Source organism: Coregonus lavaretus (genome assembly GCF_964263955.1).
Source record: "Coregonus lavaretus genome assembly, chromosome: 30".
NCBI lineage: Eukaryota > Metazoa > Chordata > Actinopteri > Salmoniformes > Salmonidae > Coregonus > Coregonus lavaretus.
Window position 1 is genome coordinate 21,366,476 of NC_140017.1, and position 18,943 is coordinate 21,385,418.

General features: G+C 40.4%; 1 protein-coding gene across 4 annotated transcripts; it reads right to left on the reverse strand.

Moving 5' to 3' along the window:
* Positions 1-4,203: 4,203 nt before the first annotated feature.
* On the reverse strand, positions 4,204-14,467 carry LOC311105986 (T-box transcription factor TBX2b-like). 4 transcript variants are annotated; one of them, XM_084148239.1, is made up of 7 exons: positions 13,201-14,467; positions 11,904-12,171; positions 10,313-10,459; positions 8,650-8,726; positions 8,170-8,339; positions 6,692-7,305; positions 4,204-5,865 (listed from the first exon to the last, which is right to left on the reverse strand). In XM_084148239.1, exons 1-7 carry the CDS (start codon positions 13,557-13,559, stop codon positions 5,431-5,433), a joined length of 2,070 nt encoding a protein of 689 aa, XP_084004365.1. In that variant the 5' UTR covers positions 13,560-14,467; the 3' UTR covers positions 4,204-5,430. The 4 variants fall into 4 exon arrangements, with proteins under 4 accessions (XP_084004365.1, XP_084004363.1, XP_084004364.1 ...); XM_084148237.1 differs by having other exon boundaries at positions 8,170-8,357; XM_084148238.1 differs by having other exon boundaries at positions 11,895-12,171.
* Between the last annotated feature and the right edge of the window lie 4,476 nt (positions 14,468-18,943).

Here is an 18,943-nt window from a genome sequence, read left to right on the forward strand (position 1 = left end):
GGCAGCTCCAGCCCACATTATGTGTATGCAGGTGATAATAAGGAAGTTTATAGGATATTTATGGTTATATTAAGATGTGATTATATTTTATCTCAATAAACATAGTGGTAATGGTGTAAGAATTACAGGGGACCTACAAAGGACAAAAATATAGCAAATTCCATTTTGACTTTGCTGTGGGGTTCACTTAATTTCATAAACCTGTGCCCAGGAGGGGGAGACGGCTTGCAAATGCAATCTCCATGGGGCCTTATTAGCAACAGTTGTTGTAACTTAGAGTGAGACAGACAGGCACCTTTCTATTGTGAAACAGTGCCTGTCAAACATTGACCAGTAGAGTAAACAAACAATTCTTCTTTCCTCACTCTCTACAAACTTTACTGACTGTGAGGCAGGCATGAACTACTACCAAGAATGTTGAAATACAAGCGTTTGTGCCAGGCTTAAAAACTATTTGCCATGCGTAAAATGGCATTTCTTCCATGCGTAAATAGCAGGCATATATGCAATTATCAATTAGAGAAAAAATATATGTATTCTGAAACAAGTTTATATCTACGTTGAATTATTCCATAATTGAGGGAGTATATATATATATATATGGAGTGAAAGGTCATGGCAAGTGTCTTTTCGAACCACAAAGCAGGTGAGAGCTTCCAAGGAAATGTTTAGTAGGTTACAGTGAAGGCTCCCTCCCTCCTTGCCAGTCTATTCTGGGCTGATATCTGCTTCCTTGCTTTTTATCTCCTCCAGGAGATCTGTCTCTACTCCTCCAGGAGATCTGTCCACTCCTCCAGGAGATCTGTCTCTACTCCTCCAGGAGATCTGTCTCTACTCCTCCAGGAGATCTGTCTCTACTCCTCCAGGAGATCTGTCTCCACTCCTCCAGGAGATCTGTCTCCACTCCTCCAGGAGATCTGTCTCCACTCCTCCAGGAGATCTGTCTCCACTCCTCCAGGAGATTTGTCTCCACTCCTCCAGGAAATCTGTCCACTCCTCCAGGAGATCTGTCTCCAGTCCTCCAGTGGTGGGTTGTCCTTTTTCTCACCCAGCTCACGTTCTGAGATAGCCAAGGCATGGGGCACGAGATAGGATGGAGGAGAGACTCCTCTTGCCCCCAAGATAATTACCAGCTTGTGTACCTAACTTACACTGATTGGCACATGCCAGGAACCTCGATAAGTTTGTTAAAAGAACGTTTTTAAGTTTACTTTAGCAAGTTAATCAATAACTTGTCTGTTGTCTGTGTGACAGACCGCTAAGCACCAGAAAATCACCAGCTAATCACCAATGGCTATAAGTGAATAGGCTACTGGATCTGTAGCATAATATTATTCAGATTATATCAATTGTGGAAAGTTGAGTTGGGAGCAATTAGCCAAATAAGAAGAAGAAAATGTATTACTTTAAAATGGAGATAGCCTCAATGTCGCTGTCCATGCTGTCAATAATGGCACAGATACAAAGATTAGTCCTCTATCTATTTCTATGGCCTGTTGTTCACACATGCATCTGCCCTCTAGTTACAGTGTTTAATGGTGTATGTTGTTTGTATAAAAATATTATTAATCTAACTCAAATCATATTTTCATAAATATTGTTCCCGGTCTCCCCAAATTATTTGCTATTTGGTGGAACAGACAACAGATAATGGGTGTTTTCCTCTGCCCAAGGGTTGCTGTAATCACATCGTTTTGTTATAGCAATCTCACGCAAACATTGGTTGATGCATGCAATGCAATGTCTGAGCAGGGGAACACGACCAATGCATTTTTTTTTCGTTTCTACACAAAAGCTATTCTATAGGCTATCTATTTGAGCTCAAAGATTTTTACGGGAAAATTAGGCCTTGTGATTGGGCCACAGTCAGGCAACAGTGATCCAATCAGCGAAACACTTGCCTCTATGTGCACATTGCTGATGGGTGGTGAATGCACTCCGCAATCTAATACCCAGAGAGATGTTTGGAGATTCAGGTAAGTGTAAACATCAGTGAATCTACAGAAGCACACAGAACACATATATCAAGGCAGCGGTGATGGACAAATAGATTATCATCATCATGTCATTGTCTGGCCCTGATTTTAGTGAAAGGAGTCTGTAGCCTACTCATCATGAGTCATGCTGGGTTGGTTGGTTGAGATCAGGAAGAATGACATTTTCTCATACCCATGGGAATGCATGTGAAAATTTGGTCAAAACTGAATATTCAATTAATGTAGCTATTTTTGTGACAAAAAAAAACAAAACATGAATAACCATATAAATAATTATAACCTAATTATTGCAGTTAATGATGAGCAAGAGAATTGGAGTTATCTCGGTTTAGGCTTCTCTTGTGCTCTTTTGAGTCATGCACACACTTTTAATTAACTCGTGCTCACATCTTATTTAATTTCGTTCCACCAGGCCCAATAGAGGTTCCATTCATGTATGTTGTAGAAACAATAGAGAAATAGCGGCCTACAGTGATCACTGAACAAAGTTGTGAATAGTCTTGGCCTTTTTACCCCGAACCGTCACCAATCATTAGTCGCGATCCATGAGTCTGCTAAAGGAGCCTATTGATCAGTCATTGACTGATTGCTTTAGACAAATAGTTTGTTATCCGAAAGTGCGAGGTCGAGTAGCTCACTCTTTTAATTGAAGATAACAGAGTGGGCAACAATGGCCCCATAATAGAATGAGAGTTTTGTGATTATCACTGCAGAAAGAAAATAAAAGAAACAAGAAGGGGTGCTCTAATTAGAAGAACCGTGGCTCGCGGGATCTCCCCCTGCTCCCCCTGCCATTGTGCGCGGGTGTGGGGAGGCTGTGTGGCCGGCAGGCAGGCGACAGGCGCCGGTTTCTGGACAAAGGGCTGTCTGCAGCCAAAGAACCTAAGCGTCCAAGCACCCATCCTCCCAAACTCCCAGCCTGAGCTGTGGCGGTTAACCCTTTCACGGTGATACGGGACAAGTTGTCCCCAACCAAGCTCACGCGTAAAATATGTCCATACAATAATAAAGTGTTCATCTGTACTACCTCGTGTGAAGACAATATTTGCGTAATTTCTGGAAAGTTATGCCTTCAGTTTCTGTAAGCCATTCGTCAACAAAATGCTTATAAGGCCTATGGCATGTTGGGCGCTGCTGTTTAATTTAATTTGTGTCTAATTTCTTAAGGAAAAGTATATTTCATTTGACCCTTTTTATATGTCAATTCTTGTTGATTTGAATAGACTTATGGACTACCCTAGGCTACTGTATGTGTGTGTCATACAAATGGTGATCAGTTTTTCTCATTCACTCAAACGGTTAACTGCGTCTATAGACCAAGTGCTATTGAAAGTGCAGAGGATATGTGCGGTTGAAGTGGAGAGGGGGAGAGGGGGAGACGGAAGTTCCGTGTCTCGCCCTCCTATAAATACTCCTATATTACTATTATATTCTATTAATAGTAGAATACAGACAATACTACAGGAAACACTGATATAAACACTAACAGTAGCTCAGTTTAAAAATAGAGGCCTTGCATAATTTGTAAGTCGCTCTGGATAAGAGCGTCTGCTAAATGACGTAAATGTAATGTAAAATGTACTCACGCTCCTCTATTCAACGGCAACGCAATGTAAATATGACAATTATAGGCCTATAGGCTTAATTGTTATAAGAATAAATTGACTTGTAACTAATGACAGTTATACATTCTACATTGCTCTTATGAACAGAAACCTACAATACATTGATTTGCCATTTCAAGATGTTATAATGTAATATTTCGTTTGAATTTGTTACACAATCATCACTGATAAAGAACTAGAGAAATACTGGGCTGAAAAACATGAATTTTATCCTCAAATATACTGCCGACAGAGGGCGCCATACACTCAGTGAACTACTTAGGTCTTATTTCACAAAACCGTGTGTGTGTGCGTGTGTGTGTTTTCAGGTGTTTGACCATTTAAAAATTATATTTTATAAGGGGTATTATCATTCATTTAGAGGCCTCATTCATCTGATGTTGGGAGATAATAATGATAATAATACTACTACTAATAATAATGATAATAATTAGGCTATAATTCTAATAATAGGTAGACTATATACATTATTAATAATTCATTTAAATTATTATTATTATTATTATTATTATTATTAAGAATTTCAAATGTACTTTACCTTTATCCAGTAGGTACAAAATATGAGTGAACAAAACTTTTTAACACATGTTTTTTTTTTTATTGAAATTGTGAGATAATTCAACAAAAAATGAATGTACCCGGACAACCAGCATAAGCAAGATACGCTTTCAATTTTAAATATATTTATATATAGATATGCATTATGCCCCATTTAAAGAGAAATGTTATCATCCTCTCCTGTGTTGGAGTGAAATGACCTGAGGTTTTCCTATATCTCTGCCTCTCCTGCAGATAATAGTCAGGTAATGTGACAAATAGGCAGCTTTCTCTCTCTCTTTCTCTCTCTTTTCTGATATTAGTTTTTGCAGACAGAGATTGCAGATAAACATGGCACACATGTTTGTTTCCTTCACGTGTCACAGGCAGATAATCAGCAATGCATTACAGATAAAGACGTTCTGGTTCAAACCAACAAGCGCTAAATAGCTTTCATTTACAGTATACGTTCATGTAAAATAAAAAATAATAAAAAGCAACGAGTTAAACTCTAAATATTATATACACGCCAATGTACAGTCTTAAATAAATTAATACCAATTGCATATTCTTGGATTCCTTTATAGCTTATTTACAGAATTTATTTTAATTACATAAATAGTTTTTAAAAAATTCTGCCAGAAATTATAGGTCTAAGCGTTCTTCTAGCAATTATTTTTCACGGAACGTTCATTTTATCCATCCCTTTTGAAATTATAGCCTATGTTTTATAAACTTTTTGGATGTAGCTTGTTTTCCTGTTGTTTTACAGGTTTCACCTTCTCCATAATGCGGGCAAAACGCACATCAATGTTCATTCAGTACTTATGTTGCTGCAGTGCTCTCATCATAAAACAAAAGCACGTCTATTGATTATAGTTTGAAACAGTTCTCTCTTCAGTCCCTAAAAACAATGCCACGACGTTGCCACTGTCGTTTTAACATCAATATGCTCTACATGTTGTTGCGGTATCCTCTTAGTGTGCTCAAGTTTTAGCCAGCAGCCTAAAAATTCAGTGCCCACTCTTGATTTTCATATTATTTCGATGCTTCAGTTTTCTATAATATTGACAGCGTTCAGCACACAGTAACAGTAGGTGACGCCGCTGGTTCTCTCTCCTTAATTCCCTGCCTCTGTTCTCAGTCCAGGCGCGCGAAAAGGTAGGCCTGTATTGCCATTTCCTCGCGTAATGTGCTGTACAAAATGTGTAATAAAGTCCTCTGATATTTCAAGCCAAGTCGTGGTGGAATATATTATTCCATTAGTGAGATCACTTAGGAGAGTCTCTGGGGGGGTACGTCTCTCTCTGGCTCTCCAGGCCGCTCACTAGTCTCTGGATGTTTTGGAGCTCATTGATAGAGTCCTTCATCGATTTGGGGGAGCTGGTCCTATGACTCGACCCCGCTTTGTGGTTGTGGAGCTCAGGCACGGGACTCGTCTCTCTGCTGCCCGATTTGGAGGACTCGGAGCTGGGGTTTAGGCCGCCTGGCAGGCCGGTGGTGAGTAGACTTGTGCTCTGGGCCATAGACACCGGGATCTGGTAAGGGTTGAACCGGATCCGGGGGCGGGAGCTGGTGAGGAAGGGATTCCTCGAGAGCGAGCTGGTTGTAGTGCTGGCGGGCAAGGCGGAGGCCGCAGCTGCAGCGGCAGCCATGTAGGTGTAGGGGTAGGGGAACAGGCCTCCAAAGGTTGGCATGGGAATGCCCTGAAATCAGACAGGAGAAAATGGCTGTTAGTACAGGGACGGTGCTGGTGATAGTGATATATTCAGACCACGATATAGCCTACTCAAATGACTAGGCTTACTGAACCTTGGGGAGCCCGCTCAACGACCAAATTACGCACCGCCTGAATAGCTAGTTCACTTCAATAATTAAACCTACAAGGAAGTCGTCTTCTACCATGTTAAAGAACCCTTTAGAATAATGAAGGCTATACGGATTGGATGTTGAAAAGGAGAATGCTTATTCATAATCCAAAGGGAGGTAAATAAAAGCAAGGCCTCGCGTTTTTACTCCCACACATTCCCTATGAGTGGTTGTTTTATGGGTGGTCTTCTAAAGCATGTTCTTTTAAAACAAATATCAGACTGCTTTGAAACACCATTAACAGAACTGTTGTTCAAAATAATAATAATATATATATACAGGCCTAGACATTTTTTGGTCGCTCTTCTGGCAGCATGCTTCCTATCACTATGCAAGAGCCCCAGGACTCCCTAATCCTAGTGGCAGTGACCTGATAACTCAACAACATGCTGCGCATTTTAGTTCTGCGCAGAATAGGGCCTGCTAAATCTGGCCAGTCAAATGGTACAATGCAAGGCGTCTACAGTGGACTTTAGGCACTAAGTTTGCACATACTTTAGGCCTACTTGTAAGACTCGTGCTTTATTAGTCAAAGCCTATTCTATGGCTAAATAATACCGGCTTCAACGGTTTTGGTGACATCAAACGAGCATAAAGGCCTATAAGTGATCACTGAGTTCAAACAAGCAATTTGTTGCCATGTAGAATTAAAGCCGCCCTTACCTGAGAGGCGAGCATGTGCTGTGACAGATGGAAGGGGAAAGGGTTCGGTGTGCCCCCCGTGCCCTGGGCGGAGAGGCTGCCGTTTTCCATACCACTTGCTCCGGATACTGAGGCCAATAGATGGCCCATGCTCATGGCAGAAAACGCTCCTGGGCCCATAGCGAACTGTCCAGGGTGAAATAGCATTTGTCCGGCGTTCATAGGATTAAAAAACTGCTGGCTGTGCAAGCCAGACAAGGCCAGACTCTGCAGGTGGCTCGCGCTGAAGTGTGAGGGGCTCTCTGTTTGAACCATGAGCGGGGAGAAACTTTCTTTGGTTGCGCTTATCGCGCCGCTGTCTGTGGTGTCCTTTTTTGACGAATCTGTCGTGTCTTTCCTGTGCCTGTTCTCCGTTTTGTCTCCTTTCTCAAGGTTCCTTAAACTGAATATGGAGTCGCTCGGCTTCCTTGAGTCCGGATAGTCGTCTTTCTTTTCCAGACTCGGCTTATCCTTCACCCGGTCCTCGCACCTCGGGCTGAAGGGAGAGGGCGGCTCCGGTCCAGGGCTGTTCGATGCGGTACAACGCTCGTCCTGATTATCAAGTTCTTGCTCACTGTCAGTACAGGTTTTATCATCTGTTATAAAAAAAGTAGTAGTCAGAATTAGCTGTATGTTTGTGGGCCTAAATGTAAAATAACTGACAAAATGCCATGTCATGCTCAGACTTTTTATTTTATTTTTTAAGAGCATTAATAATGGAAAGTAAAATAGAGGTTGAAACGGCATTGTGTAAGTGTAAGTGATGATTTTTAGTGTACAGTCATGATTTAGTGTTAACATGCCTTTTCTAACCGTTTCCTTCCTAGATGTCAGCCCAGGTCTTATTCATTAACATGGGACGTTCATTAACATGAGCATTAACATGGGACGTTTGTGTTGTATTTTTAGGAGGCCAACTCTCTCTGTTTCCCCAGAGTAAATAGACTTCAGTGATGAATCGAAAGTTGAGCAGTCAGCAGTTGCTGTTTTTCGATGGTCAAATAGCCTGATTAAGTCTATGCATTACAACACGAAACAATTATTTAATATTTAAATAATAAGTGAGTTGAACAAATAGCCTGTCACAAAATAACATTTTAAATCTAAAGAACAAGAGCTGCTGAAAACTATCAAAGTACATTTTGTAATTAGAAAATGTACTATAACACTGTGTTTTCTTGGTAAATTGCACATGGATTTGTATTCTGTGAATCTAAAATGTATATTACTTGGATATAATAAATTAAATGAAGTGAACACAACCCGTATACTATTGCAATGCACAATGTGGATATAGGCCTATAGACTATTCTCTCAAATAGGCTAAATTGTTAAAGGATTTGGCCTATAGCCTACATATTTCAGCCACCATAAGTCTAAATGCCATTGGCCACAATTGCATTATTATGTTTAAGCCTATCAAACGAATTGAGATTTAGGTTAAATATAATGTATCTTACCTCGGCTGATTCGACTGAACCTAAGCGGGCTGGATCCAGGTCCGATTGGGGAGTGCGCACCATCTCTGCCGGTTGTTGGTTCGCTAGAGGAGGCATCTGAGTCACCCCCGTCTCGGTCCGCTTTGCATTGGTCTTCATACATCCGCAGGGAGGGAAGGGTCAACTGTTTCCTAGAGTTGAACGGTTCCCTTTTAATAATAGTGGGTACATGTATTCAAGTAAGGCATCCATACACCATTAACATGACATGAGGGCAGCAGTAGGCCGACCTACATTCAATGATAAGCCTACATCAGAGTTGAGAATAGCATGCATTTTGTCATTTTTTGGGGGGTTAACTAATAAACAGGTTAAAAGGAATAACGTTGGGGCATTGTTAAAACATGCATAATATAGGGCCTATGCATATGATCGTATTATGATAAATATAATGTATATAGAAGTAGGCTAGACTACACAGTCTGATGGGCGAATGCTTACCTTTTCTCCCTCCTTCCATTTCCGGTGTCTCTGAATCCTTTGGCAAAAGGGTTATTATCAATCTTCAGCTGTGTTATCTGTGGACAGGAGATGGAGAAAATATATTAGACAGTGCAGGGTGTAAACAAGATAAACGAGAAAAACAATGAAAAATAGGCCAAACCATAGACGTTACAATTTACTATTGTTATTATTATTATTAGTAGTAGTAGTAGTAGTTGTAGTAGGAGTAGTAGTAGTGGTAGTAGTGGTAGTAGTATTAGTAGTAGTATTAGTATTAGTAGTATTAGTAGTAGTAGTATTAGTAGTAGTAGTATTAGACCTTAACTCGGCCTATGGGCCTATAGGTCCAGGCCTAATAATGTATTGACCTATATATAGGGTCACGTGTTTTTCTCAACTTTATTTATTCTGATATATTTCTCTCACACACAGTATCCCGTTAAACACACCGAACAGAACACACTCCAGTGAAAGGAAGCAACGATAGATGTTGCATTATTAATAGGGGTTTAATGACGAGGCGTTATTCTCACGACCCCCATGAGAAACATACAGTGTTTCTCCATCCATTTTTTTTCGGAGAATGAGAGAGGGGGAGAGCTGAGTGGGGGCGACTTGAACAGATGACTGACTATCTTATCCATAATTAATAATGTGGTTTGGATCATTGCTACTTCATGCAAGGCTTGTATGGAATAAAATACTGCATGGGCTTTGGAGCCACCCATGTCATTGGAACGGCTGTGCACGCCGCTTGGCCTAAATGTATCGAAACGGGGTTGGTCCTGTTTCCCCCCACCTCACCTTGTATGGAACTCTTGAGGAATTCGCGAATAGACCAATCAGGGCGTCGCAGTTCCCCATCTGTCACGCTTTGATTGCGCAGGCAGCCTCTGAGACCGTGTAGCTCGCGGACAAGCTGACGAGGCTAGTGCCTTCTAATCGATTGTGACTCTTTGCCATAAACTTTACGATAGCAACAAGACCACCACAGGCCCCTCTGACACGGACGCCAATTAGACTCAAGGAGGGGAAGAAGGGGGGGGGGGGGGGGGGGGGGGGGGGGGGCAGGGAGCTCGATCATTTTAGACTGCAACTAAAATAAATACACAATACATCAAATCTAGGAATTACTGACACCCTCAAGAACCATGGGGAAATCAGTCTTTAACCAAATGGTGTCAGTGTCCAAAGATGCGCCATCTACATAGATTTGAATGGAATTGTAGCCCATACTCAACAGCAGCACATCGTCCATAGCCCATAGACGGAAAGACAACAACAACAGCCAACTTTTTCAAATCCGTATTTTACTAGTCAAATATATGCCTGCAACTGTAGGCTAAACTGGTTACATAAGGTTAACCCTAACATTTGACAATGACGACCAACATGCGGTTTGATTGGGCAGGTGCATTTAGTCCTACAGATAAAAAAACCCATAAATGAGCCAACTTTTCACAGCATAAAAACAAACAAAACTAAAACTAAATTGAACCTCAGATTAACCCATTGCTGATAGAAAATCGTGGTATTTATGTGAATATAGGCCCAACCTCTAATGCCGAGGTAATTTCATGGTCTCGAACATTCACGTAGCCTATGTTAAATTCCACTGTATTGTACTGTATTGTATAGGCTACCGTATTGCATAGCTTACCTTGTCGTTTTGATAAGCTGTGACAGCGATGAAGTCTGTCTCTGGGAACACATATGTCCTGAACGTGCTGTAAGGGAGCTTCAGGATGTCGTTGGCCCTCACGATATGAAACCTGGGCTGGTATTTGTGCATGGAATTAAGAATCGTCTGTGGATAGAAGGAAAAAAATGAATTATTAGCATTTCATCGACACCATATGATGCTAGGCCTATCTCAAAATAACTCTTAGGGCCATAAGTGATTAATACAATACAATAATGTACATCACATGAGATTAAAATATGTTATTATTATTTCTTATAAAAAAGTATTATTCATAACAGTGAGTAGGTCTATTCAGAATTGGCCTACAGCGTATTCTTAGAATGCAAGAGAACACACCTTTGGTCAACATAGATCGAGATACAAAACAGTGTTAAAGATAAACATTTAATGTAATATTTGCATTATCATATCTTCTGGCTAATCTACTGGGTATCTGATAACATTTATAACACATGTATATTCTATACATTCATTAACTACTACAACACGTAGGCCTATACACACTGGCTGGATAATTAAAGGCCTAGATCTATCAAAACACTGTCTGCAACATTTAGCAAAAACGTCTGGATGCATCTGGCATGTAAATGTTAAATTTGTTTACAGTCGGTTTGTTTGCACATAGGTTTATGAGCATTGAACGAACACACGCTGTAACACTGCAGCTTCTCTCTATATAGCCTACTTTCTGAGGCATCCATCATTTTCCTCTTCTTCGCGGTTTATTTTTACAGTAGGCTACAAACAGCACTTTAGGGACCGACGGCGAAACATGAACAGGAACGGCCTTCGAGTTCGAGTACAGGCTACATCCACACATTGTTTTTATTCCACGCTGCTTAAGCTGGCTCAAAACAGTGAGGCTAGGTCAGAATAAAGCTATCAAAACTACGTCAAAGGACGCCACAGAGGCTCGCCGGATCCAAGCCGATTTCCACTCTGCCCAGTTTCCTTGACCAGATTTCTGACTCTCATAATCCCCATTTCTCACGAACTCCCTCTTCGCTTATTTGAGGCTTTAAAAAAATAGCAAATCTAATACTTTAATCATGATTTCAATCCTCTTCCACAATCGTGTAAAACTCAGTTTTATAAATGTGTAAATGCGTAACATTAGCATACTATATCTACCAACAACAAGAGCATTCATGATATTAGATGTATAGTCTACTTTTATGGAGCTTTAAACAAAAATATATTGGGAGATCATATTTGGAAACAGGCCTATGTCGACATTGAGTTGAACAGTTTCCTTCCTGCATGTCGACAGTGGCAACAGCGTGGCAATACTAAGCCATACATATATATAGTGAAAAATACAGTGCCAATACGTTAGCCCTACTAAAATAATGTTGCAAATAGAATGAGAGTATTCAAGAACTATAGAAATATCTCGCTCAAAACATCCAACAGTGTGTCTTTAAATACACTGTGTTACTCCATAACCTAAAACATATTCTGTATAAAATGTGTGTCATTTATTATTATTAATCAGAAATACAATTGCGTGTTTAAATGTAAATAAAAGTCAACATACAGTACTTACAAATCCATGCTTGTCCGAGATATTGTTGGTCAGCTTCAGTTTATGAAAAGCAACAGGCTTGGCCATCCACTGCTCTCCCGTAGCCGGGCTGTCCGGGTGAATGTACATTCTTTTGGGCATCTCCGGATCGGCCTTTCCCGCTACCATCCAGCGAGAATTGTGGAACTTGTAACGGCAGTCGTCGGCAGCGACTATATCCATCAATAGAATATACTTGGCTTTTTTATCAAGACCATTTATTCTGACTTTAAACGGAGGAAACATTCTCCTGGAAGACAGACAAATATGCGTGGAATTAACTCCATGTAGGCTTATTCATAAAAATATGACATTTAATGTTGTCAGACAAGACCCAGAAATCTGGCAATACCATTGTAATAACACGTCAATAGGCGACTGGCTCTCTCCTTTGTGTCCAGGGAAAATGCAACACTATTTAATCGATATAGGCAAATTATAAAGTAATATTAATTGACAGAACTGTTCTTCATAATAAAATAATTCCATCGAATTATATACATGCAACTTTGCAAATACCATGATAGTTGTAGGCCTAATAGCCAAAAGTATTCTGTATTTATTTTCTATTGTTGATTATAATATTCCGGCATTCGTCTGTAATCAGCCAAGTGAAATATATTTATGACATGACACAATCACTTAGGTTAAATCACAATCCTCTTTTTCAAGTCTGGCAGTCTGTTTACGAAATCCAGAAGCTCAACTGTCATGACAGAATGCAGTTTGATCCATATACTGGTCTCGTTTTGCTGACTAAAGCCAGGGGAGTTTTTCCCCCCTCTCTGGCAAGACTACTAGCCTAAACTCAAAACGGCTTGTCTTAATGCAGTCTACATTTTCAAAATATTGCAAATATTGATCCTTTACGGTCCAAACTTGATTATAACTTGATTATAATCGTGCCATCGAAACTAAATAAAATGCTATCAGTCAGGTCACAACAGTAAAGAAAACTGTGATTGTATTTATCACTTTTAAGTTAAATAATTAACTTATTTCGATGATAAACTAGGCCTATAAATTAAAGAACAGACAATAGACTACAATGAAAAACACAATCACATCGAGCCAGTCTAGCCTACAGCAGGCCCTGTAATATTATTTCGCTGTAATCTTGCTGTAGCGTTACAGAATAAATCTGAACACAAAGCCTATACAGTATGGACAATGTTTGTCCCACCAAGATTTACATGCTATAATCGCCATTGATGGACAGAGAATAACCATGACGCTGTAGTCAGCCTCGCTGGCAATAATTATCAGAGCGCACTCTCACCTTCCAGATTTGGTAATAACCATCTCTGTTCCTATTTTGTGAAACTGGTCCCATAGATCCTTGGCCTCCAGTGTGACTTTAGGGTCGTCTTCTACCTCTTCCTCAGGCTCCAGGCTCTTCAGGCTGCGGAGATGAGCCGCCTGGTGGTGGTGGCTGAGAGCCGGGTGGAGCCCTACCTCCGCTGCTCCGACGAGATGGTCGGACATGGGCTTAGTGAGAGCCGCGTGAGGCAGAGTCAGAGTCGGGAAGAAGGAAGGCTGCGCCGCCGCTAGGAAAGCTGACATGGAGAAGTCGGTCGGCCGGTGAGCGTGGAAAGGGTGATAAGCCATGGCAGTCCCTGTGAAAACTGGATCTCTCATCGGTGCATCCAAAATATCGAAGTGAAATTATGATATACAGTGATATTCTCCCCCCTCGGCAAAAACAGTAGGTCAGTTTCCAGAATAATGTATTGTTATTTCTGTAAGAAGTATACAGAAGTAATTTCGAATACGGTGCCAGATAGCCTATGAATAGACGGGTTATAGACGGTTATTAGCAGAAAAAAACTGAATTGATAAGAACTAGCCTATACTACACGTAAACTCCCGTTGCTGGTACTTCCACGAAGTGCAGTAACAATATCAGTCGAAGATAGAGAAGCAGCGACGCTTTGAGAGTGCAGTAACAATATCAGTCAAAGATAGAGAAGCAGAATCGGGGTTTCCTTCTTTCTCCCCACCAGTCGCTTTGAGAAAAATAAGATGTGTCTCTCTGAAGGCTGGAGCAATCATTCCACACGGACACGGAGTTGAAATGGTTAGATCTTGCCCTGTTCACTGAAGAACTGTGACTATCTCACATGTCCTTCCTGCCTCGATCCCAACACTAATGAACCAAGCCCCTTTGATTGCTGATTTTACGCTTTCTGGACCAATTGTGGGCCTCTATAGGCGTGGTTTTGACAGCTCCTGCCAGACTCGAAGAGAGGGGGGTGGACAATAAGGTGTCGGAAGCATTAGCAGTAAGAAAACATGTCAACAGAATAAAATATTAACCAATGACAGGAAAGCTCTGGAAATCCCACCCCCATCTCCAAGCCAAACACCGGGTCAGCCCTCAATTCTTGACCGGTGGAGGCATCACCTCGGTCGGCTTGCGCTTTATACTTTCGACGAGGTGCATAACTCCAGCCCAGAAACAGTGCCCGAATTGATAGCCTACGTGTATTGCTCTATAGTCGCTTTCATGATAGCCTAGAGGTAGGCTAAATCATGTTAGTAGGCTATACCGGTGATTGATTTTTTAAAGCATGAAGATTCACAAATAGATTCGTTGTGGTTCCATTCCATGTGAAGATTATATTGTCAGTTTAGGTCCTCGTCATTTTGACCTCATAGCCATTCTATCTGGTTTCGTTTGTTTAGAAATCCGCGTGCAGGTTTATCTGTTTAAGTGTGTATCGTGGTTTGGCCATAATAGTATACAGTTCCATCACTGCTTGTGCGTAATGATAGACTGATAGACAGATGATAGACAGACTATGCTGAGACGGAAAGAGAGTCCACAGCCTCCCGTACATGAATGGTAGGCTATCGGACTCGATTTAGTGATTATATTTCAGGGCTGTCGATTTCCGTGACTCGCTGCTGTTTTGTGAACGCTTCACCGCAAGGACAGCGACTAATAAACCGGACATTGCCACTTTAAAAACAGCCCCGGGTCATTCGAAAAGCGCAGCACCAGATGCTGCATCGAAGCAAGAAGAAACGAAAACAGATGAATGAATGAATTTCGAGAGCAAACTCTACAGATAGAACGCGGTGAGTGCTTGCTTATAGCCTTACAGAAACTAAATATATATTGTTTTTCTGACGTGTAACCTATGTCCTCTTCACTTGGTTTTAGGCACAATAAATTATTCATGCACACGCTATAACCTACGCAAAGTGAATTATTGTACATTCACTGTATTTGATTGCCTTATATCCTAAATAGTGAAAATAATAATACCAGGAATAACCTGACGTAGCCTATCGATAGCTCTCTGATACTATACTGTATAGACGTAGGCTATTCCTTTTATTATAATATGACCTTCGCTCTCATTTTCAGCATAAACTGACACAGCAATGAGATGATTTATAATAGATTGTCATGGGGGCAGTCTCTCTTCTGCGCGTGAGGGCACAACAGCGTCCTGACTCGCCTGGGCAGTTTGTTGGTGTCAAACCACATACAAGTACATAACACACTTCAGACCATTGCAACGACCCCTACGGCGACCGGACCAGAAACTCGGTCTCGGTACTGTTGTGTTGTACCTTTAAGAAATCCATTCTGTGGACCCTTGGCTTGATTAACTTGGATTCAGTTGGTTAAAGAGCCGTTTGGCGCCAGTCGGCTGACTCACCACAATAAGAGCAGACTCTTGTCACTTCATATTTACCCTAAAATCCTACCAGCAGCGAGCGCCCTCCAATCCCCGTCGCCATCCACGCCAAAGCTGCGGCGTATGCCTCGAGTTTTTGGGCTGAGAATGCTCTTTCGGAGTGATTATTACTTTGCATCAAAATATGAGAAATTTGATATACACGGAACAGTCTGCCCAGAAGTTGATCCGACGCAGACTAGTAGAACCGGTTCCGCTATAGCTCAATCCAGAACATCTTCACTTCGACATAAAAACTGAAACAACAACTAATAATCCTTCCGAATAAATTCGTCAGATACAAACCACACATTTCCGATTAACCATTTTATCGCCGACTGAGTCGGTGTTTTGTGTATGTCTACATTTCTTCCATATCAGTGTTCGCACATCTCCATTTGCATTAGTGTCAATAGAATATTACACATTCCTTTCCAAGTGCATGTTGAGAGCTTGAAGGATTTACATTAGATGTTAATTATTATTTTATTTTTAAATAACGGAATGAAATGAAATGTAATCTATGCTTAAAAGTAGCCTACTTTTGAGAGTTTCACACATTTTGAATGGTATAAGGTGCAATAGCTATTGGCCTTGTTTTGTGGTCTGTTCTAGGTTATATGGCTATCTTACTATCTTATTCATATGATCTGATTAGTAATCTATCACTAATGGACAAATAAAAGAATAACCACCCTGTAGAATGTGCATTGGTGGTAAGAGGGGAGACACTTGTTGCTTATATCTGAACGTGAAAATCCCAGCAAAATCCAGGACGGTGTTTTAAACGTATAAATTCCGAAGAAACTAGAGACAGTGGAATATTTTTGGAACATTGATCACTTGTTTTTGCAGACCTACCCTATTAAAAACTGATTGATGTCACTATGCACTGTGCAATAAGATAAAACGAATTTATATTTATTCCTAAAATAATTTTGCTTCCAATACCATTTATTATTATTTTTAATCTGAGAGACATTCTATAAATGGTTTTATAGACTTCTTATCACACTCACGAGCAGAATATAACGTGTAGGCAGGCCTTTATCAGTCTTGATCTGAATAACTTATTCTGCACAACTTAATCGGAATCTTTATGTTGTGGCCTAACTTACAGGAATCAGGTAAACTGTGATTCTTTATTTCATTTCTAGTACGAACAATATAATCAGAATAATGGGAAATTGTTGAAACCCTGTAGAATTCTTGTTCTTATAATAGGTTAAGGGTGGTCAATTATGCATAATTGAGAAGGATATAACATTTGTCTAGTACTTTTCTAGCTCATTAGGCCCAGCATGTTTAATCATTTAGTTTTGTGAATACAATGTTCTTAAACCTTTGAAATTACAGTTATGGAATGTATTATGTATAGGGCTACAGTTTCAGTGGTATTTAACATTAAGCCTATTTCAGATCTATTTGATTTAGCTTGAGTTAAGGATAACATGTTTTTATAAATCTCACATTTTTTAAAGCACTACGCTTCCTTTTTCAAACAACCTGGTAAGTCTTTGTACTTGTCGGTCATGTTTTTCGTCCTTTATAGGCTATACATTCAACTAGTGGTCGACTGAGTCATTCAGTAGCCCAGTCAGTGAAATGAAGTGCATTCTAACAGACGCTATACTGCTGCTAGACTATATAGAAGACTCATCGTTAAAGCTTAGCCTACTTACACAGGTTCAAGTTAGGGAGAAGAAATATTCTGAGCGGAAAAAGATCAGCACCACATGGAGAATGTTAATGGTTTTCTATGTATATACTTAAACAACTAATTACATCAACAACGGGTTTGCAATTACGCTCCATTTATTTGATCCGTGTACATACCCTCCATGTAGTGCCTTCAGAAAGTATTCACACCCCTACTTTTTCCATATTTTGTTGTGTTACAACCTGATTTAAACATTTATTACATTGAGATTCGGTGTCACTGATCTCCACACAATACCCCATAATGTCAAAGTGGAATTTAGTTTGTAGAAAATGTTCGAAATTAATAAAAAAAAATGAAAAGCTGAAATCTCGAGTCAGTAATTATTCAACCCCTTTGTTATGGGAAACCTAAATACGCTCAGGAGTAAAATTGTGCTTAACAAATCACATAATAAGATGCATGGACTCATTCTGCGTTCAATAATAGTGGTTAACAGAATTGTTGAATGACTACCCCATCACACATACAATTATCTGTAAGGTCCCTCAATCGAGTAGTGAATTTCAAGCACAGATTCAACCACAAAGACCAGAGAGGTTTTTCAATGCCTTGCAAAGAAGGGCACCGATTGGTAGATGGGTAAAAAAAATTAAAAAGCAGACACTGAATAACCCTTTGAGCATCGTGAAGTTATTAATTACACTTTGGATGGTGTATCAATACACCCAGTCACTACAAGGATACAGGCGTTCCTTCCTAACTCAGTTGCCTGAGAGGAAGGAAACTGCTCAGGGGTTTCACCATAAAGCCAATGGTGATTTTAACAGCCCAGCTTAAAACAGTTACAGAGTTTAATGATTGTGATATGAGAAAACTGAGGATGGATCAACAACATTGTAGTTACTCCACAATGACAGAGTGTAAAGAAGGAAGTCTGTAGGGAATAAAACAATTCAAAAACATGCATCCTGTTTGCAACATGGCACTTAAGTAATATTGCAAAAAATGTGGCAAAGAAATTAACTTTTTGTCCTGAATACGGAACGTTGTATTGGATTTGCCCTAAACATAACACATCACTGAGTTCCAGTCTTCATATTTTCAAGCATGGTGGTGGCTGCATCATGTTATGGGTATGCTTTTCATCGGCAGGACTAGGGAGTTTTTTAGGATAAAAAGAAACGAAATACAGCTAAGCACAATCAAAATACTAGAGGACAACCTGGTTCAGTCTTCTTTCCAACAGACACTGAGATACAAATTCACATTTCAACAGGACAATAATGGTGGCAGGTAGCCTAGCTGTTAAGAGTGTTGGACCAGTAACCAAAAGGTCGCTGGTTCGAATCCCTGAGCCGGCAAGGTGGAAAAACCTGCCATTCTGCCCTTGAGCAAGGCAGTTAACCCCTAACAACTTCTCCTCCCGGGCGATGACATAGACGTCGATAAGGCAGCCCCCACGCTTCTCTGATTCAGAGGGGTTGGGTTAAATGCGGAAGACACACTTCAGTTGAATGCACACTTCAGTTGAATGCATTCAGTTGTGCAACAGACTATGTATCCCTAAAACACAAGGCCAAATCTACACTGGAGTTGCTTACTAAGACTACATTGAATGTTTCTGAGTGGCCTAGTTAATCTATGGCAAGACTTGAAAATGGCTTTCTAGC